At 34.6% G+C, this 24101-nt stretch overlaps 1 protein-coding gene across 2 annotated transcripts in view; it reads right to left on the reverse strand.

The window, feature by feature from the left end:
- Window positions 1-24101, reverse strand: part of NCKAP1 (NCK associated protein 1) — a 103867-nt gene that overhangs the window by 35056 nt on the left and 44710 nt on the right. For both annotated transcript variants that reach the window (XM_019661188.1, XM_019661187.1), the window contains exons 10-17: window positions 21236-21292; window positions 18970-19066; window positions 18506-18612; window positions 17663-17795; window positions 14627-14708; window positions 11915-11973; window positions 3799-3944; window positions 1269-1401 (exon numbers count right to left, since the gene is read on the reverse strand). In XM_019661188.1, the coding sequence (XP_019516733.1) occupies window positions 1269-1401; window positions 3799-3944; window positions 11915-11973; window positions 14627-14708; window positions 17663-17795; window positions 18506-18612; window positions 18970-19066; window positions 21236-21292 (814 nt within the window). The remainder of the gene's footprint in view (window positions 1-1268; window positions 1402-3798; window positions 3945-11914; window positions 11974-14626; window positions 14709-17662; window positions 17796-18505; window positions 18613-18969; window positions 19067-21235; window positions 21293-24101) is intronic.

Genomic DNA, 24101 nt, shown 5'->3' on the forward strand with positions numbered 1-24101 from the left:
TTTTTTTTTTTTAAACACAATAAAGGGATGGAGTAGAGATCAAATTGTTGAGGATTTTAAATGCCTGGCTGAGAAATTTTTACTCCCTCCATATGCAATGGAAAACCACTGATGATTCTTTAAGAATGAAAAGAGGCCCTCTGGTGGCATTGTATTAGATGGTGCAGGAAAACTATTGAAGGCAGGAAAAGTATTCAGGAGTACACATAAAGAATATTGAAAAGCTGAGCTACAGTAGTGACAAAAGCAATGGAAAGTAGCAAATGGATTCAAGAAATGATACCACACAAAATTAAGAGGATTTGATGTGTACTTTAAAGGGAAGGATAACGGTGAAGAAAAAGTAATAGCATATCTTAGGTATAAAGCTTGGAAGAAAATCTATTAAATCTAAAAACTCTATGAATTTATTAAAATTGGGTGCTAATAACCTCACAGGTATTAATCTTAGAAGTGTTTCCTAATAAACTTCCTGCAGGTTAATCTCTTTCTCAGGGTCTGCTCCCAATGGAATACTAGAATACAATCTGCAAGAGCTGTTACCCAATGCTCAAAGATATTATTATAATAATGCTACTGCTTCCTGTAAGTTTCTTTATCAGTTCTGTAGTTCCAAGTAGAGACTCAACATTAAGTTAAATTACACCATTTAATTTTGATATATATTCTTACCCATTTAAAACTGCTATTTCATCCTTAAAGATTAGAAGAAATATTAAGTACATTTTTTATACATACCTGGTATCAATAAAATTACTGAGTTCAATTACCCAATAACTGTCCCTGCATGCCTATGTATGTCTCACAAATATCAGCAAATCTAGATTTTACTTACTATATCTATTGTATTAACAAGTCAGTAAAATTTCTCTTCGACATGTTTATATTTAGTCACTAATCTATATATTCAATTTTCAAGTCTTTTCAATGATTTTAAGTGGAAAAGCAAGCACACAATATCAATTACTATATGTAACATATTTTTATTAATATCTGACCCACAATTTATTTTAATAAAGGTAATTCCAAGTGACTTTATATGTTCATCTAAACACATATGTATATTCATCCATCAAAATATATATTGCATCTATTATATCTATATCATATATCTATCTATTCAAGCATTCTTCTGAGTCTGTATAGAGATGTATTAGACGGGAAGATACACATTAAGTAATCATGACTTTGTGAACATGTGGTTGGCTACATGTTTGGTTTAGTTTATTCTGCATATCATATAAATAACAGTACTACTCTGAAATTACCTCTTCTGGACACAGCTCATGTGTGCAACTCATAAAATGAGTGCAAAGTAGTGGAAATGCAATTGAGTATCTTGACTGAGAGGGTAACTCCAAACACTGTTGAAACATCTTCTCAAAAGCACGACTGTAAAAACTATATAAGAAAACAAATTAAAAATTAGAATAACTATTTTTACAGTTAAAATAAAATTTTCATGATATAGTATCTTATAGTTAATTTGATTCAAGTGAATGCAAGCTGCCAACTGTTAGTATTTATTCCCTTAACAAGAGAATAGTTATTTTTCCAGAGTATTTCTTACACACCAATAATCATTCCAGAGTAATAAAAATATTATTTGTATAACAGTAAAAAATTTTAAAATAAAAACTTAAACAGAAAATAAACCATATCTATGGCATATAAATATATGACATTCAAATCTCACATCATCAAATTTCAAGAAAGCTAAGTCACTATCAATTGTAAGAAACACCATTATTTTATGTACCACTAAGACAGAGAAATATTGGGCCGGCTGAGGCGCATTGGCTAAGAGTTGGCTTGGGACGCCAGCTCTGAGCAGCAGGGCCCAGGTTCAAATCCCACATGAGGGCCAGTGACGCTGCGCCTTCTACAGCTAAGATGGTGAACAACAGCTCGACCTAGAGCTGGGCTGCTGTGAGTCACCAGCGACGGCACAGGCTGCAGTGGAGCTGCAGTGGGCTCCCGTAAGCTACTGTGAGCAGCTGGCGGCGGGCGTGAGCTGCCAAGAGCTGCCCTGAGTGGCCGTCCAGTGACCGGGGACCAATCTGCCTCACCTGGGAAGAGCACAATGATAATACCAACATGAGCCAGTGAAGCGAGGTCCTCCACAACTAGACTGAAGAACAAAAGGACAGCAACTTGTCTGTTCCCTTTCCCCAATTCCCCAACACTGTTCCCCTCCCCCAATTCCCCAATAAAATCTTAAAACAAACAAACAAAAAAACCAGAGAAACATTGTCAAACAATGATACACCATCAATTTTAACTTACTTACAGAGTTGAGATATTAAATGTAAAAGAACATGAGTCGATAAAATATAGTACATCTCAGAATAAGATAAACAGAAATAGTAAGCATGTCTTTATTTTGGATATGACAAAGAATGTGATTATAAGAAAATAGATTATAAGAAAATTAAATGACTGAAAATTAAAAATTTTAAACATTTCTCAAATTGCTTCCATTTCCAAGAAATGAAAGAGGACTTTCTTATTGCTGTATCATTCTTTAACAATAAGAACCTTTCTGTAGCTCAAAAATATGTAAACATAAAATATTCCATTTTCTTTCCAAAGAAGGTTTGGGTCAGAAAATAGTCTAGGGTTCCAAATAATCTTAAAATTTCTTGTAAATTTCCACATACGATGTATTGGGCTTTATGAGTTCCTTTTAAGAGAACCCTGATGCCTTCCCTGACTGGTAAGTTAGATTTTTTCTGCAATATTGCTAATTAAACCCTAACAAACTGCCAAAATCAGTATGGGTTGGATTATTTCCCAAAGTTAAAGCAATGAGAGGCTTATCACAATGACAGCTATTCAGTGCACAGAAACTACTATCACTGTCTACTGAGATTATCCCAGCATTTTAGAAATAAAGGGATATTCTAGGTTATTCCACTCAGCTTCCCTAAAAGAAAAAAGGTCAAAACTAGAAATAGAGTTGATATTGTATAGCTTGGAGCCAGAATACTTGAGTTTGAATCCTGATCCCATTGATTACTAGTATGATCACAATCAAGTTCACTTATTCATTCAAACATTTGTTAAGTACCTACTTATGTTAAATACTAAGGAAACAAAAACATGACCTTCTTCAAGGACCACATTATGTGGAGAGAAAGAAAGGGGCAAATACTTGTAAACTACTAAGTATAACCAAAGGGGCTATGCTAGAAGCAAAGGAAAGTGGAGCACAATGGAAGGAGTAGTTACCACGTCACCACAATATTAATGTCTAATTTAATAATGTAGAGTGAAATTACTTGGTATTTTATTTCCAACATTTGCTCTATTTAACTCTGATCCACAACTTTTCCCCCTTACTCTAATGATGCAAGAGGGCCTTAAGACAATTTGAAGAGACTGTTTTTCACCTCCTCAAAAAAAGTATAAAAAATAAATTCACACCAGAAAAAGTTGCTCTTAATAGAGAATTAAAAATAAGACATAAAGTTCCAACTTGGTAAACATTTTTTCGTCCACTACTCCCTTTATTCTTTTTTTTGTTTGTTTTTTTATAGCTGAGCCATCCGGCCACCTGTTGGCAGCTCAAAGGCAACTCAGCTCGGGCCGGGACTCGAACCACTGTTGCTCAGAGTTCGCACTCTTGAGTGGGCTCTTAGCCAACTGAGCCACTCGGCCGGCCCTCCCTCTATTCTTAAGAGTTCATTATTACTTAACTGTCTTTAGGACTATACTAATATTGAAAAAACAAATGAAGAAAGATACCTTTGGATACTAAAAATTTCAAATTCTGATTTAAAGAAAATTAAAGCATACCAAAATATGGAGAGGTCAGATGTCTCCACCAACATTTCCACCAAGGAATCCACCATTTTTGTATGAAAAATTATCGTATTCATCATCTTTCCAAGTTCTCTGTGATCTGCAAGGCTAAGTGAAGCCTTAGAGACACTAGTATATGCCTGTAAAAGTACAGCAAAAAACAAAAGCAGTTTTAGTATAGACCAATGAATTTAGTCCTGTCATTCTACAGGGAATAAAAAACACTATTATAAAATACTAGTTTATTGTGAAATTGTATCAGTCACATCACTTAATAAATTCTCTGTAGTGACTCAAATTTGAAATTCCTATCAAGAATTTCTTTAAATAAATGAACTGAAACACTACTGCCCATAAAACAGAATCTAAGATATGAGTACCGTATTTCCCCCCTTATAAGACGCTCCCATGTATAAGACGCACCTTAATTTTCGGGCCCGAAATTTGAAAAAAAGTGTATTACATAAAGTTATTGAACTCAAGTTTTATTCGTCATAAAATTCATACAACTCCTCATCACTGTCAAAACTCCCAACCATTAGCTTGTCCTCATCTGCGTCTGATGACGAATCACTGTCTACATATATTGCCTCATCCTCAGTTACCTCTATGGCATTTGAAATCTACAGCCACTGTATACGATGCACCCAGTTTTTAGACCCCAAATTTTTCAAAAAGGGTGTGTCTTATACATGGGGAAATACGGTAATTCATCTTGAACCCAAAACAACTGAAGTTACAATATCAAAAGAATAAAACAATTAACTGTCATCTTAACTCTACCAAAATAAATTTTCAATCTAGTTTAAGATAAAACATACATAGGAAACAATCAGATGAAAATAAGCTACTATTGGACGTCGATTTAATGAGGTTTTAGATTATACTGAATCTTAAAAACTGGATAGTACAATACACTGTACTAACTGATGGATTCTAGAAAAGCACTGAAGGTGGTACAAATTAATGTAGGTTGGCCAAAAAAATGACAGGATTTAACTAAAACCATCAGGATAGGTTGTAGGAAAGAAATTCCACTACAGGGATACCAACTCAGAAAGCAAAATCATGTCCGTGGATAGTGGGCATTCTAGAAGGGCAAAGAACAAGAATAGAAGGGGTGCCTACAGAATAAATACTGCTCACTACAGCTAGTTTGAGTGCAAAGAAGGGAAAGGGTGGAAGAAGAGATTCAACCAGATCATGCAGGCCCTGTATACGTATACCATGTTAAAGAATTTAAGCTTTCAGTGGTGAACCACTAAGGTTCTGTGAGATGGCCAATTGTTGTTTTAGAAAGGGGGGAAATGGGGAAGGGTGGCTAGAAAGGGGACCGGAGGCAGAGATGTTAGGAGGCAGTGGTTGCAATAATCCAGACAGGATTATGATAGTCTGGTCTAGTGTGGTGGTTGTTTACAAAAGTTTAATCTGGGAAATAACTAGATATAGTAGGCAACAGAAAAATTATGGATGGTCAGGGTTCCAGCATTGGGGAAACAATACTTCATGGACCTCATGTACACCTACACATCTTGCAGGTTATGCCAAGAATGCAATACTCATTACATAGGCCATTTCTCAGGGTTGTATTTGCAGCTACCAAGCTTGAAGAATGAGGTAACATCTCCCTCTGAACAAAGAGCAAGTAAACTTGCTGATAATAAAATGGAGGGTTCTTCAAACTCAGTGTTCCTTAGCGCATCACAAACCAACTATATACCTAGCATTCACCTGAGTCCCTCTACACTGCCCCCATGGGACATGGAAGTAAGGGGATAATTATGTACATATGCTGATGCTCATGCTGCTTCCTGTGCATTGAATAGTTAAGTCCTTTGTCTCTGATCCAGGAAATCCATGTCTTCTGCCAGTGTCCGTGAAACAGCAAAAGAATAAATAATTATTACCTTGTGAGTAGGATAAAAATCAATTCTCAGCCTCTACAGTGGCAAGGGGCTACTACTACATGGTTGAAGTTATCATACATTAAGAGACATCACAGAGAAAGCAGTTTTATATTTCGTTGTTTTTGTCTGCCAGGAAAGGGGAGGCAATCAGGAAAATGATAGTAATCTTCTGATGGCAAGAAATACTCTGGACATTTGTCACAAACTAAACCCAACTAAAGTTAAATATACCTTTAATCAGCTTTAGAGTATGAAGAGTAACCTGTTGTGGCCATGAGTTCAATAACTGCCCTGACTTCCATTAATTGCCCTCATTTTTAAAATTCTAAATTAATGTATATCACTGTGAAAATAAATTCAGGTGAAAGGGAGGGTGGGTGACAAATGAGTAATTTAATTTAAAACACTCATTTAAAATGCTTGACAACAATGGGAGTAGAAACATGTTATTAAACAAGAAAAATAAGTTTAAGTAAAAGTGTAAGATATAAACAACACAAGTAAATTAGAAGATGGAAGGGAAGATAAATGAAAGAGTGACTGAAGGTGCTTAAGGGGCTAATGGAATACACAGAGAAATGAGATACTGAGATGCCTTAAGAAGTAGAAAAAAATGACAAAGAACATGTAAACCGGAAGAACTCTTCTTTGAAAACTAGAAAAGAGACAGAGAAAGATCAAAGTGACCTATATATGTCATATATATAAATGACCAATGAATGACCTTGGGATCAAAACTGGATAGCCCTCCAGTGAAGGCACAAAGCATACTATAACATTCTCCCAAAGGCTTATCCTTTTGACCTCGCTCCACTTAAAAACTACTGATACCAACAGAGTATCTACACCTCTCTCTGGCCATGTGCTTGTACCTAATAGCGCTTGTCCTTCTACCTGATCACTGATCAAACTTAGACCATTCATATCTCTTGTTAAGATCTGCTTCTTATAGTAATACTTCACACTAAAAATTCTCTTGACTTACCCTTTCCTCATTGTTTGCCCCTTTCCTAGCTAAGCTAGTTTCCTAGTCAATTTCTACCCATTTCTCAATGTCCAGGCAAAATGTTGCTTTCTCTATAAAGCCATTAGTAGCAATTCCAGCTTGAAAAAATTTTTCTCCCTTCTGAGAAAACTGTAATTAATTGATAATTATACTGTCAGGGACATCTTTTAACTTAATCTTTTAGATTTTTCAACTGCTATTTAATTTTTCATTATATTTTATACCTTGTCTCCCTCCACAGCAAGATTAATAAAATCCTCAAAAGAGCATCTGTACTCTTTTACAGATTATATAATACTGCTCAATATTTTATCTCCTGTATCCTATGGCCTAATCTGTAGGCTTGGAACTTTCATTGTTGACCTCTACTTCATCATGCATACGAACCTCCTGGACTCTGGACACTGCCTCCCACCTTGTACTTTTTTTTTTTTTTTTTTAGCTGAGCCATCCTGCTACCTGTTGGCAGCTCAGCGGCTGCTCAGCTTGGGCTGGACTCAAACCGCTGTTGCTCAGAGCTCAAACTCTTGAGCGAGCTCTTAACCAACTGAGCCACTCGGCCGGCCCTCCACCTTGTACTTTTGCACTCTTCCCTAGTCAAGGCTTCTCTGGCTTAGTTGTACGTCCCATTCTTTACTTCCTTGGTATACTCTGTCCTACTGTCACTAAAAAAATAAAGAGTCTATTACGCAGTAGAAAGGGACTGAGTGACTGTATGTCCCAATCATGGTTAAGAGCAACAATGTTAGGAATTGAAATGTGTCCCCAAAAAATATGTTGAACTTGTAAGTTCCAAGTACCTTAGAATGTGACCTTATTTGGAAATAGGGTCCTTACAGAGATAATCAAGTTAAAATGAAGTCTTTAGAGAAGGCCTTAATTCAATAAGACTGGTGACCTTATAAAAAGAAATCTGGACACAGAGATATGCTTATAAGGAATACCATGTGAAGAGAAACAGGAAGAATGCCATTAGAGCATATACAAATCAAGGACAACAAAGACTGCCAGTAAATCACCAAAAGCTAGGAAAAAGCCATAGAACAGATTCTCACTCACAGCCCCCCAAGGAAGCAACTCTGCTGACACTTTGACTTTGGAATTCTGGCCCCAGAACTGTAAGACAATAAATTTCTGTTGTTTAAGCCTCCCAGTTTGTGGTACTTTGTTATGGAAGCCCCTAGGAAACCAATACATGCAAGTGCAGAATATATGAAAGAATCAGATAAACAGTGACTGATGTTCTTACAAGTATCTTAGAAAAATAAAAAGTCTCACACAGGGATTATATCAGTTCTACATTCTTAATGCTCAAATGCTTTCTATTCTGCCTTAAGACTGAATAAAGCTAAAATTCTCAAGTGAATCCCTTGAAGGAAGTAAATTTAATAATCCTGGAAGCATTTAATGAAAGTAAATTTGAAACGCATTTAAACCTCTAAAATTTTCTGAACTCAAATGCTGGTTTAGGCACTCCCACAAACTGAGAGCAAGAGAGTGAGACAGTTCAAGCTTATGACAATGACTTTCACAATTTTAAATGTATATACCCCTTGGCTGAGCAATTCTACCTCTATTTTCACTTTACAAGTCCTACTTCTGTACTGGTTCATACTTTGTTAAAAATCAAGAAATGTTAATTTCTAAACTTTGTTTTTAATAGGAAAGAAATAATCTATAATACATTCACATTTAACAGGTGGTATTTCAAGTGTTCTTCCCTGATCTCCCACTAACCAACTCTCTAACATCAGGCAAGTTACTTAATAACTTATGGCCTCACTTATAAGATCTCTAAAACTATGATGTTGTAGAATACAGAACAAGAGAGAGAAAAGTGCCTATGTATTTTGAGGTTGGAAGGAAAGAATCTAAGAAAAGCAAAAGCACGTCAGGGAACTAAGCAGACTGCTGGAAAAGTATGCTCTTCCTAGAAGTCCTGCTTGAGACTATATTCATCTAAAAACCTCTTTGGCAAATATGTACTGCTTATATTTTCACATTTTAATTAAACAAATAAAAAATTTATTTTTTTAAGTTGCAGAGCAGTATATAGTATAATCCCATTTACATGTCTGAACACATAAAGGATACAGACCAGTTATTAAAGGTGAGTATTTCTGGGGAATGAAGCTGGGAAAATAGCAAACTTTAATTTTCTACTTTACCTCTGGATACTTTGACTTTTTATAATAAGAACATCATATTATTATTTTTAAATATGCATATTTTTTAAATATGAAGTTATTGGAAACCTTGGGCCACAGTTTTCCCATAATTACTAGAAATAATTAAGGGGCAATTAAATTCTATCATTTAATTTATGTGTATACAAAAAGTTTAGGCTTTAATTTTAAAAGCCCTTAAAAACTATTTATGCGAGAATTATATATTAAATAGAAAAATTTTAAGTCCAATTAATACTTAATTAGTATTTATTTCTGCATTTCTGAAAAATGACACTTTTGGCATTAGATCAGGAAATGGTAAACTATGGCCTGTGAGTGGGCTGCTTATTTTTATAAAGTTTTGTTGGAACACAGCTACACCCATTTGTTATTGTCTACAGCTGCTCACACACTACAACGGCAGAAATGGGTATTAATGACAGACTATATGGCCTGCAAGCTTCAAGTTTTTATCAGTTGGTTCGAGATTATAAATATCTTTTCAAAAAAATTCTTTGCTTTCACTTTAGAATTAAACATTTGAATCAGGATAATCAAGAGAGATACTGGAATTTAAATATCTGGACATTTTAAAATTATAATCTATTTTACTCAAAAAAACCTTTTATATTGGCATAAGTTAGAAATGTATTTATCCAAGTTTAACAACTAGTATAAAAATGTTTCTTCTATATACAACTCAACAGTAAGGAAACAAACAATCTATTTAAAAAATGGGGCCAGCCAAGTGGCGTGATGGTTAAGAACTGACTTGGGATGCCAGAGGGCCCCGGTTCAGATCCCACATATGAGGGCCAGTGACACTGCCCTCCACAGCTAAGATGCTGAATAACAGCTCAACCTGGAGCTGGGCTGCCGTGAGTCACTGGCAACAGCGTAGGCTGCAGCCCCTGTGGCAGTGGGTTGCCATGGGCTACCATGTGTAGCCAGCAGCCAGTGTGAGCGGCCAGCAGCCAGCGTGAGCGGTCAGCAGCCGCAGTGAGTGGCCGTCCAGAAGCCAGCGACTGATGTGCCTCGCCCGGGAAGAGTGCAATGATGGTGCCAACTTGGGCCAGTGAAGCAACGTCCTCCACAACTAGACTGAAGAACAAAAAACGACAGCAACTTGTCTGTTCCCCTTCTCCCAATTCCCCAGCACTGTTCCCATCCCCGCAATGCCCCAATAAAAACCTTAAAAAAAAAAAAATGGACAAAGATCTGAAGAGAAATTTTCCCAAAGACATACAGACAGTCAAGAGGAACATAAAAAAGGGCTCAACATTACTATTCATCAAGGAAATGCAAATCAAAACCACAATGTGATGTAATCAATCACCTCACACCTGTTAGAATGGCTATTATCCAAAACACAAGAAATAACAAGTGTTAGCGAGGATGTGGAGAAAAGGAAACCATTGCGCATTACTGATGGGAATGTATATTGGTACAGCCACTATGGAAAACAGTATGGAGGTTCCTCAAGATATTAAAAACAGAACTACCATGTGATCCAGCAATTCTACTTCTAAGTATTTATCTGAAGGAAATGGAAACACTAGCTCAAAACGTATCTGCCATCCCATGTTCAATGCAGTATTTATAATAGCCAAGGCAAAACTTAAGTGTGCACTGATGGATGAATGGATAAAGAAGTTGTGGTGTGTATATATGTATGTGTGTACTAATATATATATCATAACATACACACACACACACTGAAATATTATTCGGACATATAAAAAGGGAAATTCTGCCATTTGGAATAACATGGATGAATCTTGAAGGGCATTATGCAAACAAAGTGACATAAGTCAGACACAGAAAGACAAAGACTGTATGACCTCACTTACATGTGGAGTCTTAGAAAGAAAAATAACAAAACAAAAAACAAAAAACAAACTCATAAAGAATGAATTGGTGGTTGCCAGAGGCAGGGAGTTGGGACTGGATGAAATGAATAAAGGTAGTCAAAAGGTACAAACTTCCTGTTAAATAAGTCCTTGGATGTAATGGACAGCATGGTGGCCATAGTTAATAATACTGTATCGCAGTCCCCCCTTATCCACGGTTTCAGTTACCCACGGTCAACCATGGTCTGAAAATATTAGATGGAAAATTCCAGAATTAAACAATTCGTAAGTTTTAAATTGCACACCGTTCTGAGTAGCATAACTAAATCTCACACTATCCCACTTTGGATATGAACCATCGCTTTGTCCACTGTATCCATATCCATGCTGCATAAAACACTACCCTCCCATTAGTCACTGAGTAGCCATCTTGGTTATCAGATCTACTGTTGTGGTATCACAGTGCTTTATGTTCAAGAAACCCTTATAGTAGCTTAATGCTACTTCACAATGCCTTATGTCATTCACTTCACTTCATTTCATCAAATAGGCAATGTATCATCTCTCACTGTCACAAGGGTGAGTACAATACAATACGATATTCTGAGAGACTACATAACTTTTATTACAGTACCTTGTTATAACTTCTATTTTATTATTGTGGTTAATCTCTCACTGTGCCTAATTTATAAATTAAACTATATCATAGGTACATATATATAGAAAAAACATAGTATATATAGGGTTCAGTATTATCTGCAGTTTCAAGCATCCACTGGGAGTCTTGGAACATATTCCCTGCAGACGGGCGGAGGGGTGGGACACATTACTGCATTGTATACTGAAAAGTTGCTAAGAGAATAGATCTTAAAAGAACTCATTACAAGAAAAATAAATTTGTAACTTTGTGTGGTGACAGATGTTAACTAGACCTATTGTGGTGATCATTTAGCAATGTATACATATATTGAATCATGTTGTACACCTGAAACTAATGTTATAATTCAATTATATCTCAATTTTTAAAAAGTTTCTTCTATGAGGTGAAGGCTATGGTTAGTTATACAAAGCCTTTTCAATAGGTATACAACAATGAATATTTTTTCATGCTAAGTAATGTTTTCATGTTAACTAATGTATTCAATACCAACAGAATGATGAAAATGAAGTAATTCTTACCTGTAATCTGAACCAATCTAATCTCATTCCTCTGAAATCAAACACTTCTCCATCTTCAACTACAATAACAGAAAAAAAGATTAAAACAAATTAATGTTTTCATAAATCTATAATCATATTTCAAATTTTAAGAGCTAACACAATTTCACTTCTAGGCATAAAAAGCAGAGTCTTCAAGAGATATGTTTATACACCATGTTCACAGCATTATTATTCACAATAGTCAACAGGTGGAAGCAACTCAATATCCATCAACAGATAAATGGATAAACAAAATGGGGTATATTATTGAGCCTTAAAAAGGAAGGAAATTCTGACTGACACATGCTACGACATGGCTAAATCTTGAAGACATTATGTTAGCGAAGTAAATCAGTGACAAAAAGACAAATACTGTATGACTCCACTTATATGAGGTATCTTAGAGTAGTTGAACTCATAGAAGCGGAAGTACAATGCCAGGGGCTGGGGAAACAGAAAATGGGAATTTGCCATTTAATAGCTATAGTTCCAGTTTTGTAAGATGAAAAAGTTCTGGAGATTAGTTGCACAACCATGTGAATATACTTACTACTAAGCTTTACATGTAAAAATAGTTAAGATAGTAAATTTCATATTGTTTGTTTTACCACAATTAAAAAATAAAAATAATTTAATAGCTAAGACAGTGAAAAAATTCTCAAATCCTATAAAAATGATGTTAAAGGAGGCAGTTATGCTAAGAGAAAAGTATAGACTTTTCTCCTAAACTCTGTACTCAAGACACTTACATGTCAGTTGTAAGAGCTAGAATAGAGCTTGAGGAATCTGGTCAACAGAAACTTTGAACAGTATGCTGAAGTTCCACAAAATAACTCTCTATAAAAACCGAGTATCACCAGGCAAGTTTACAATAGTTTCATTACATAAGTGTGATAAAATAAATGTACTTATTACTCAGAATATAACAAGGTTTCTGATACCTTTTATTTAAACATTACAAATTAAACATCATATGAATCTATTGGAATAAAGTATTCAAATAACAGAGAGGCAGTCTAGTATACAATCTCAACTTTGAAGATTGAGAGACCTGAACTTAAAATTCCAATTCTAGTACTTAATTCCTGTTACAGCTTGGACAAATCATGTTAAATAACTGAGAGGTTAACTCTCAAACCATGAGTTCCCAAATCTGTCACATAAACATAATAACAACTTTTTAAAACTGATGTGTATTAATTGGATAATATATATATTGGGTTGTTGGAAAAGTCATGACGCATTTTTGCAATGAAAAACAGAAAAAATACGTCATGACTTTTCTGACAACCCAGTAAGATGTCTACCACAGATTAAACATTTTATCAATGGTATCCATTACTGTCATAGGTAATGCTAGGGTAATAATGCATAGGTAATGCATGCATTATTATAATACAGGGTACTCTTTTGGGGGTTTTTTGGACCAAATATAAACTTTGTTATGATATGGGAAAATCTTAGGTTTTTTATTACAAAATGACTTTCCCCACTAAATAAGAAATTTCAAGCCATAATTCTTCTGATTTTTATAAACATCATCTCACATCCATTTTGGAAACGCTTCAGAGAGAAGGAAGTTAAGACAAAACAGAACAGGTTAAATACAGTAGTCCCGTGTCCCCCCCGCCACTTATCCAAGGTTTCACACTCTATAGTTTCAGATACCCGCAGTCAACTGCAGCCCGAAAATACTAAGTAGAAAATTCTAGAAACAATTCATAAGTTTTAAAATGCACAATGCTCTGAGTAGCATGATGAAATTTCCCACTGTCCAACTCGGTCCCACCTTAGACATGAATCATGCCTTTGTCCAGCATATCCACACCACATGCAGTACCCACCACTTAGTCACGTATCAGCTGTCTCCATTATCAGATCAACTGTGGCTGTATGGTAGTGTTTGAGTTCAAGTGATCCTTATTTTACTTACTAATGGCCCCAAAGCTCAAGAGTAGTGACATTGGCAATTTGGAGATGCCAAAGACAAGCTGTAAAGTGCTTCCTTTAAGTGAAAAGGTGAGTATAGTACGAAAAGATATTTTGAGAGAGACCAAATTCATGTAACTTTTATTACAGTATATTGTTATACCTGTTCTATCATTATTAGTTATTGTTGCTAATCTCTTACTGTGCCTAATTTATAAATAACACTTTATCATAGGTATGTGTGTATAGGAAAAAAGAGTACGGTTGATCCTTGAACAACATAGGTTTGAACTGTGCTAAACCACTCATACACAAATTTTTTCAGTAAATACATACAGTATTGTAACTGTATTTTCTCTTATGATTTTAGTAACATTTTTTTCTCTAGCTTAATTAACTGTTTATGTTATTGGTAAGGTTTCCTGTCAACAGTACACTACTAGTAGTTAAATTTTTGGGGAGTCAAAAGTTATATGCAGATTTTGAACTGTGCAAAGTGCACGGTGGGTGGGTGAGTGGAGTGTTTCAGCGTCCCTGAGGCCTGCATTTTTCAAGGGTCAACTGTATATATCAGCTTCAGTACTATTCAAGGTTTCAGGCATCCACTAGGGGTCTTGGAACATGTCCCCTGCAGAAAAGGGGCAGGATACTGTATGTCCAAAAAATGTGATGCTTTAAAAATTACCTGTTATATCCTTTCCTTAATAATCAAATTTAAAAACCTAATTAGAAGAAAATACGCTTTTACTTAAGACTTATTACCTTGCTTTACACTTAGGGAAGTCATAGTGTTAACAAAAGAGGACATGATGATTGATTCATCTTCAGGGCAAACAGAAAGATTCTGAAAAGAAACAAAAAATAATGTTAAAATCATCTAGTTGGGAAAAAATTCATAGGTCCATCAATGGGTGGACAGATACACTGGTAGATCCATACTATGACATATAGTTTAGCAGTAAACAGGAATATGTTGATAGACACAGCCAAATGGATGAATCTCAAAATCATTATACTAATTGAAAGAAATCAAAACCAAAAGATTATATAGTATATGATTCTATTTATATGATTTTTTTTTAAAGGCAAAAAGTGATAAACAGATGAGTGGTTGTTGGAGGTCTAAGAAGGAATCAGCTACAAAGATGCACAAGAAATGTGCATTAAGCATTGGAAATGTTCTACATCTTGACTGTTATGGTAGTTACAGTAATGTATAATAATATATAGTCGCCAAAATTCAAACTATAAACTAAAAATTGGTGATTTTTAGTAAACGTAAATTATATCACAACAAAACTAAGACCAAAAAATTCCTCTCAAACTAGCTGAAAAAGCTAAAATTTGATAAACCGTATATGAAATGGATACTAAATAATAATTTTTTAAAGTGGATCTTAGTCACAAACAGCATAAATAATTTTCATAACATTAAGACCTACACAACAATGGGAATATACTTAATCGCACTATACTGTACACTTAAAAGTAGTTAAAATGGTCAATTTTGCTACATATATTTTACCACAATAAAAAAATGTAACACTTATTACAATGAACTATATTAACAGCCTAATCTTAGTTTTAAATTTAAATCCTAGCAAACGGTTAAAAAAATCATGCACATACTTTACAACCGAACAGGTGGTAAAAAGCTCAGGTGTCAAGTTAAGACCTGACTTCAAATACTGGCTCTCTTACTTATGAACTGTACAACACTGAATGAGTTACATTAACATCATTTTTCTTCAACAAATAATGATTAACTATACCTACCCTGACAGAGTTGTTGTACAGATGAAATAAAATATACTATCAATAATATGACAATTATCAATATTAGCATTAGTTGCTACTACTACTATTACTATAATTCCAGAAAAAATAAGTTCATTTTCCCAGTATTGTTAATATGCAGCTTACATAAAAGACACCAAAAGATATGGAATGACTTAAAAAAAATTTTTTTTTTTTCTCCATGTATTTGTGTGCTTTCTGGCTTTTTTTTTTTTTTTTTTTTAAGATTTTTATTGGGGAATTGGGGGGATGGGAACAGCGCTGGGGAATTGGGGGAAGGGGAACAGACAAGTTGCTGTCGTTTTGTTCTTCAATCTAGTGGTGGAGGACGTTGCTTCACTGGCCCAAGTTGGCACCATCATTGCGCTCTTCCCAGGCGAGGCAGACCAGTCACCGGCCTCTGGACGGCCGCTCACTGCAGCTGCTGGCCGCTCACGCTGGCTGCTGGCTACACACGGTAGCCCATGGCAACCCACCGCCACAGGTGCTGCAGCCCACGCCATCGCCGGCCACCCACGGCAGCCCAGCTCCAGGTTGAGCTGTTGTTCAGCATCTCAGCTGTGGAGGGCAGTGTCACTGGCCCTCATATGTGGGATCCGAACCGGGGCCCTCCGGCATCCCAAGCGAGTTCTTAACCATCCCAAGCGAGTTCTTAACCATCGCGCCACTCGGCCAGCCCTGACTTAAAAATTTTAACAGTACAATATAAATCTGTAAAATTTATGAATAAGTATATAATAGTCACAGCAAGTTTCAAAAGGACATGAAACAAGCAGTCTGATTTACTTTCTAGACTTTGATAGCAATGACAGCCTCTGGTTAATCTGATAATAACTGTTCAAATGAAATTGCAGCAAAGCAACAACACTCTAGGGATAAAATCAGCTTTTCCCCTTTTAATGGATGTTCTAGAAAGGAAGCAACTGAACTCCATCTAGTGGATAAAAAAGAAATACACTGGTTTAGAAGAGTAACTTAGAAGCTGTATGTAATTCAAGGTAAATAATTATGTGACATTTTTCCTTTCTTATTTGCATTTTTAGGTAGGTATGAAAAAAACTAGGATTTCAAAGTATGGTTATTTCTCTGGGAAACCAGTAATTTTAGTCTTAATATTAGTCTTAATATAAAAAGAATTCATGATGTTCTTCCTTTATATTATGTTAGCATATAGTAGTTTTTAGATGGCTTTGATTATTTTTAAAACAAAGTAAAATACTATTTTCCTTATATTCAGATTATTGGGAATAAAAGAAATGTATATTAACATGAAAAAGACCCAATAAACAAATTAGGGAAAGCAAGCACGCGCGCACACACAGACACCCACCCCATCCCCACCCCCAAGACTAAAAATCAGTAGAGGAAAATTCAAATTGAAATAAAACTAGGACATTTAATTAAATGTCCTAGGCGATTTTCTTTTCTTTTTTTTTTTTTACTGGACATCCTTTAACACACTTTGCTAAAAGGTTTATCTTCTTTTATTCTAATACTTAGTTATCAATTATATGTCTTCATCTCTTTATCTCCATAGGAACGGTCCAAGTTCAGGCTCTCATCAGCTCTCACCTGCCTAATGGAATAAATTCCCTCCTAATCTCTCTGCTTCTGCCCTTGCCCCCAGCAAATCATCAACCACACTGAGCCAGGGTGATCTTTACAAATAGTAAATGTGATTTATGACTAACTTGCTCTTTTGCAAGGCCCTCTATAATTTAGTTACTGTATATCTCCACCCACAAGATACAGAATCATTCCCTGCACTGTGTTTACTCTGAGCTTTGTACACCCTTAAAAACAATGCCTATCACATGGATGACAACTAAATGTTCTCTCCCCTGTAGATGATGATCCCCTTGACAAGATATGGCCATGATTTATTTATATTTCTATCTCCACCACATGGCACAAGATAATATATTACAAATTCTTGCAAACAAATCAATTACTAGAAAAAGCGAAGGAACAAAAGGGAGAATAATATGAGATAGTTTTTACCTGTACAAGTTCATTGAGGACAACAGCATCAAAGCCAGAAAGGTACTGCACATAGTACCTCTGCATTACAGGTCCGTATTTCCTTACATGTGCTCTAAGCTCTTCCATGTAAAATATTAATTCAGCAATGTGCCTTTTTTAAAAATTCAAGAAAAATATTTCAAAAACTAGGTATTAAAGAAAATGTGAAATGCCTTTGATACTATTACAAGATTTTTCTTAGAAACAGCATTGTGAAAACACTTAATGACAATTACTTTTTAAAATTATTTCATATGAATAAAGAAGTCATAGAAAGCAAAAAAAAGCTAAGACTAAAAAAGCGATAGAGGAAAATCCAAAATGAAAATAAAATTAGAATATTTCATAAATAATCATTAAAAAGCCACAAATAAAAGAGGACTGGGAAGAAATAATATTTTTCTGCGTGCTCTTATTTCTCTGCTTCATTTATTCAGTCCTACTGAGGGGCTGAACAAAAATGAGAGAGACATTTCAAATGACATATTGGTTGCAACTTCATAAGCATTCTTAAATTTTTGTGTAGTAAAAATGAATTCCATAGGAAATGTTACTGGGTATAGCAAGAAAACAAACAAGAACTTTATGACCACCTATGGTACTAGAAAGAAAACATTAACAGCCCTAATTTTAAACTCAAGTTGACTTTGCATCCCAATTAATATCATCTAAGGATATATTACAAATATTCCTGTACTATTACAAATATAAAAAGCCCTAAAAAAATGTTTTTCAAAATAATTTTACTTCCAAGTCCCCAAATTCCATAGCTCATAAATGAAAATACACAAAAAAATAATTTTTTTAATGTTGCTAACTTACTTATCTATAAAGTCATCTGCACTCTTCTTTGGCATGTTATCTGCATGACGAAGTAGCCAGATAATTTCATCACGGGCAAAGGATAATGCCATAAAAACAAAAAGTGCCTAATTAAAAAAAAAAAAAAAGGTTGCTTACTCTCATGTAAAGATTAAAAACAAAATCTATTCATAATCTTTCTCTAAGTAAAAAGTCATTGGCAAGAACTGATAAAATCAAGTTCAAAGACAGATATGAGAAGACCAAAGAGAAATTGGAAGTATCAGGGAGAGCATACATATAAAAACAGGTGAGAAAAATGCAGGAAGGTGTGATGTACAAGTGTCAAGTCAACAAATGCATTGTTAGCTCAATATAAAATCCTTTTATGTAGACTTTGACCAAAATTTAGATAAATGTCAGAGAGAGAAGAATTTGTTTTCAATTTTAATATGGCAATTATAGTTAAAAATTAAATCAATTACCTTGGGACCTAGCAAGCCAGGCTGATCAGAGAGGACCGTAGCCAATTCTTTCAGTGCAGACCTTAAAAACTTGCGTCTTTCTCTGTGCATTGAACCACTATAGGGAAAGACACTATTAGTTTGTCTGTTTCTACTAAAATAATTATTGGCAATTAAATAACTTATCATTTAGGATCAATGTCCAAAGTTTTATATGAAGAAGTCCCTACAAATATCATCTTCTATGTGTTTGTCATTAAATGACTTCCCATTTTATGTTGATCCTTTGCTTTCTTGTGCTGCTTTTGTAATCGTTCATTGTTATTTCTCCACCTATCAAAATCTTACCCAAACTTCAAGACCAATCCTACAAGAAAGCATTTCCCAATATCCAGATATCCATTTCTGAATAATTTATGCAATTTTAGCACCTTATAGCCTTTTATAAAATAGACTGTGAAATCCTTGAAAGCAATCGCTGTCCTAGTGCATACATTTTTGTCACCTCCACATAGAAATTAATACACTAAATATCTGATTACCCACATTCCTATTAAATATATAAAACTGAAAAAACAAGAGCTATATTCAATAAGTATATTAGGATGAGATCTATTTGGCATTCTTCTTCAAAAACAGAAAGACAAGGAAAGTCTAATCAGATATACTCATATACTAGGTATTTTTAAAATAAAACACAAAATGAAAAAAAATTTATTCTGACATATTAACATGGGGGAAAAAAAATCACTGAGTGTTCTAAGTATTCCAATTCCTCACACTTTGCAAAATATACATTACTCCAATTAAGTTTTAAAATTTAGATAGGTGCAAGAAAAAAATGGCCACACACCTGTACAATGACTGTATATGCCAAAAAAACAAGTATAAGAATATATAATACTAGAAATTTAGCTGTGACACAGATTAGTTTTAGAAGACACATTAAAATCCAACTTCTGCCTTTGTGACCTTAGGTTCTATCTCACTAAGTTTCAGTCTCTCATCTATAAAACAGGATGATGACGTCTGTCTTAGATGACACATCTTTCATATGCCTCATATATAGTACTTCTACAGTATTATTTTAATTCCAATGGCAAGCTCTTTTTGTTTGACAGTAATAAAGTCATCTGGTATAATTTCTAAGAAAAAAATGGGCATGTTATTTTGACTATTTTACTACGCAGGGTTACTGCAAGGAGTCTGTGGTATTATTAACATTGAGAGCAAGTATCTATAAAGTACTATGCCTGGCACACGGTAATGAGTGATAGGAATTACAACTGCTTAATATTTATGATTATTTTATATAATAAAGGAAATAAAAATTCCTTTTAAAAATCGTTATATTAATAAAAGATAGCTATGATACCATATATCTGCCTACAATAAGGTCCATCCCATGAAGTGATAATCATTTATATTTCTGTAGGTTTGGAAAGAAATTCTAACACACTCCAAAGTATGTTATTTATACTAGAGAATGATTTTTTTAATAATAAAAGCACTTCATTTAAGTGGAAAATATATGCATGAGGAAATCATGTAATAACAATGAATAAAGATGGTTTAAATTCCCAATATCCATCCTATAGCTTAACCCTAAATTCTAAAAGTTCTTCTGGTTTTATATTTTCCATCTATGGCAACAGTGCTTATCTTCTTTCTGCCTTATAAAAATACTGATGGATCAGATAATGTTATCTGCACATTACTTAGGCTTAGTGGAGAAAATATTCTACATAAGTATATCATATACGTAACAATTAAGATGAACTAATTAGTTATTTCAGGAGAAAACTGAAAAGTTGTTCAAAGATTTAAATATACTAATTTCTAATTTTAAGTTATCTATTTATTAATATAAATATATTTATTAAAATTTGGAAAAGGTGAGGGGTTAACATACTTTGAAAAGTAAGTACTATTTGGAAGAGTGTCAAGATAGGTCAATTTTCATGAAGTATAAAAAAATCACAATTTGCAAAGTATTAGCAAGGGAGCATAGTACCAGTAAGAAACTTGAATAAATCTTAAAAGTCCTTTGTAACATACTTCCTTACAGCATTTTTACCAACAATTCAAAAATATTTAAAATCTGTCTGCACTAACTCCAAGGTTACTAGATACTGAGGTTACATACTTATTTCTTATTGATTAAAAGTCCCCCATTTCTACTACCACACTTTGCACACCATTAATCTGCACTGACTTCAACAAAATAATGCTTTAAGAAAGGAATTCTTCTGGATTAAAGTATCACAGACAAGACAGAACTACTTACGCATGTGACACAGCTGCTTCTTTGCATTCTCTTATGTCATTAATACGCTTATTATAGCTATGTGCAAAAAAAATTGGAACCATGTTAACCTTAATTTGATCAATAACAGTCAAAATGTTAGTCAAACACAAAAAGTCAATTAAAAATAACATATTATCAACAAGGACACCTGGCCCTCAAACTGGAAAAGCATGGAAGAGGTCTATCTAACATCCTTTCCTAGCACGTTAGGTATCCAGTCAAGTCTTCCTAGGAAAATAAATCTCATAACATACTAATCAAACAATAAAACTAAACTTCACAATGTAGATTTTTATTTTATTAAATATACTTCCTTAAGCCCAAAACATTAAAATTATACTTGCGACATAATTAACAGTGATTTTCAAAAATTTAAAGTGCTGACAAAGCTATTTTGACTTTATCACTTCTGACTCTTCTGTTATCTCATAAACATTAAAAAAACTCTGAAAGGGCATATACCAGTGGTCACTCTAGCAAATATATGAGGATAAAGGCTCTATGGTGGAGAAAACTAGGGCAGGAAAGCATTTGACTACTTTAAATTAAAAGAAATAGAACACAAACATCAATGCCAATAAGTATGTTAATTTTATGAATACTAGATACAAAAACTCAAAAGTCATAAAATGTTAAAACCTATCTTCCTGACAACCTGGCTAAAACTACTTAACACCAAAAACTCCAACTTCTAAATTAAGTACTCTAGGATTTATGTGTTCTTTGAGCGAATGTCCAAAATATACTAATTCTGTAATCACTGTCCTTTACAATTAATAAGCTTTTATACTAATGGTCTGACTTGTAACTACTATGATAACTCACATTTTAAATTGGGTTCATCACCATTTAATAAAAAATCAAAACTTCTCGACTTCAAATATAGATGCTTAGATGGTAAAAATATTATTAAAAAAAGCATAACAAAAAGACAATTGGTTTCTTGGTGCCATTAAACTTACTAGTACCATACATAACATAAACTCACCTAATACAGACAGACAATCTGGTTCTAAATGTTTATATATATTTAAATGATTCCACAGAGAAGTTGTCAATACCTAGGATATCATACAAGTTTTATGATTTTCAATTTGAATCAATTAGAAAATAACAAATCCCCCATGACAGGGTATTTCTGGGTACTCCACCAACGAAAATAAAAGCCAAGTAAGAGCTGAAAAGTATATAGGGTACTGCTGCTCATATTATGACTGAGAAACTACCTGCATGAGAATGTCAGAATCACCTATGGTGACAGAAATCAGAACAGCTGTCTTTTGAGAAAGGGACTCAGTGGACGGGGACCAGAAAGAAGAGGCACAAGAGGATTTTCAGGGTACAATGAAAATGCTCTATATCTTTACCTAGGTGGTCACCTAGCATATTCATATGCAAAGTCATTGAACTTTACATCTAAATTGTGTGCATCTGTTTGTAAATTTTACCTCAATAAATTACTGGGAGGTGGGGCAGAGGAAGCCAGGTTCCTTTAACCTCTCCAAGATACAGATATAGGAGATGCAGGAGGTTAGAGATGATGCCCAGGAACCTGGATTTTCATTTACATCCCAGGCAAGTCTTATGAACACTAAAATTTGAGACACACTGGCTTAAACTGTTAAACATATCTTCATTTTTTAATAACTATATATGCTTTATTTTATCTCAATTTCATTAGGACATTACTAAATTGGATTTGAAAGAAATGTAGGTAAATTTAATTCCTTTCTGAAGCTAACAAGCCCAACACAATTATTTAACTCTTTCGGGTACAGGGGATCCCAGGATATTTTATTTAGATGCTCCTAGTTTCAAAACATTTCATAATTACCACCAAATCTGAGCTCAATTTGGTTTTTATATAGGGGGCAAAAAAAGTATACACATTTTAAGAATGGAAAAATTTGCATTGGAACTGTAATAATATATACCAAAACAAAAGGTGAATACAAGTCATGTGTATACATTTTTTTGGCACCCCCAGTATACTGGCTACAGAAACTTATGTGGAAAGAAATGCTGGCATTAAAAATTTCAAGGAGGGAGCATTTTCTCAATCTGTTGAGATTTTGCTTCCTGGCAACTTGTCGTCAGTTTGGCTCAAATAAACTCTTATAAGCTTTCTCTTAGGCTGGATGTTTTTGCATAGACATCTTAAAAGAGAAAGGCCACTGCTATATTCTTACCATCTAGAAGTGTTTGGTTGACTATTACGAGCTATCTTCTAAAGTAAAAAACCAAAAAACCAAACTATAACAAATCTTACAATTTTTTAAAGAATTCTATTTAAGCCCTAACGATTTAATCTTTCACTGATTTTGGTTATGAAATCTGTTAGAAGTCAAATAAAGTTTCAGAATGTGCCATCACGGGCAATTCTCTCAGGGGCACCTGCTGAGGTGCGGGTTAGGAGGGTCAGTGCAGTGCAAGGAGGTGTAGCCAAGTGTGGGGACCAGCATATCGCCCTTTGTCCTGGCTGGGAGGGTCGGGGAGACAAATAGGGGAAAAAGAGGAGCGAAGGACAGGAGTGCCTTCATTTCTAGTGAGTTCTGGTGACCTCAAATTAGATTGGGAGCCGCTAGTGGGCAGGAGAGGGGGAAAAAAATTTTTTTTTTTCAAGGAACAGGGGCAGCTAGTTAGCTCAGTTGGTTAGAGTGCAGTGCTCATAACACCACAGTCGCCAGTTCGATCCCCACATGGGCCACTGAGCTGCGCCCTCCACAACTAGATTGAAACAACTACTTGACTTGGAGCTAATGGGTCCTGGAAAAACACACTGTTCCCCAATTAAAAAAAAAAAAAAAAAGGTCAAGGAACAAATTTGAGATTTGTTTTACAGAAA

The sequence above is a fragment of the Hipposideros armiger genome, unplaced genomic scaffold (genome assembly GCF_001890085.2).
Source record: "Hipposideros armiger isolate ML-2016 unplaced genomic scaffold, ASM189008v1 scaffold_338, whole genome shotgun sequence".
NCBI classification, from domain to species: Eukaryota; Metazoa; Chordata; class Mammalia; order Chiroptera; family Hipposideridae; genus Hipposideros; species Hipposideros armiger.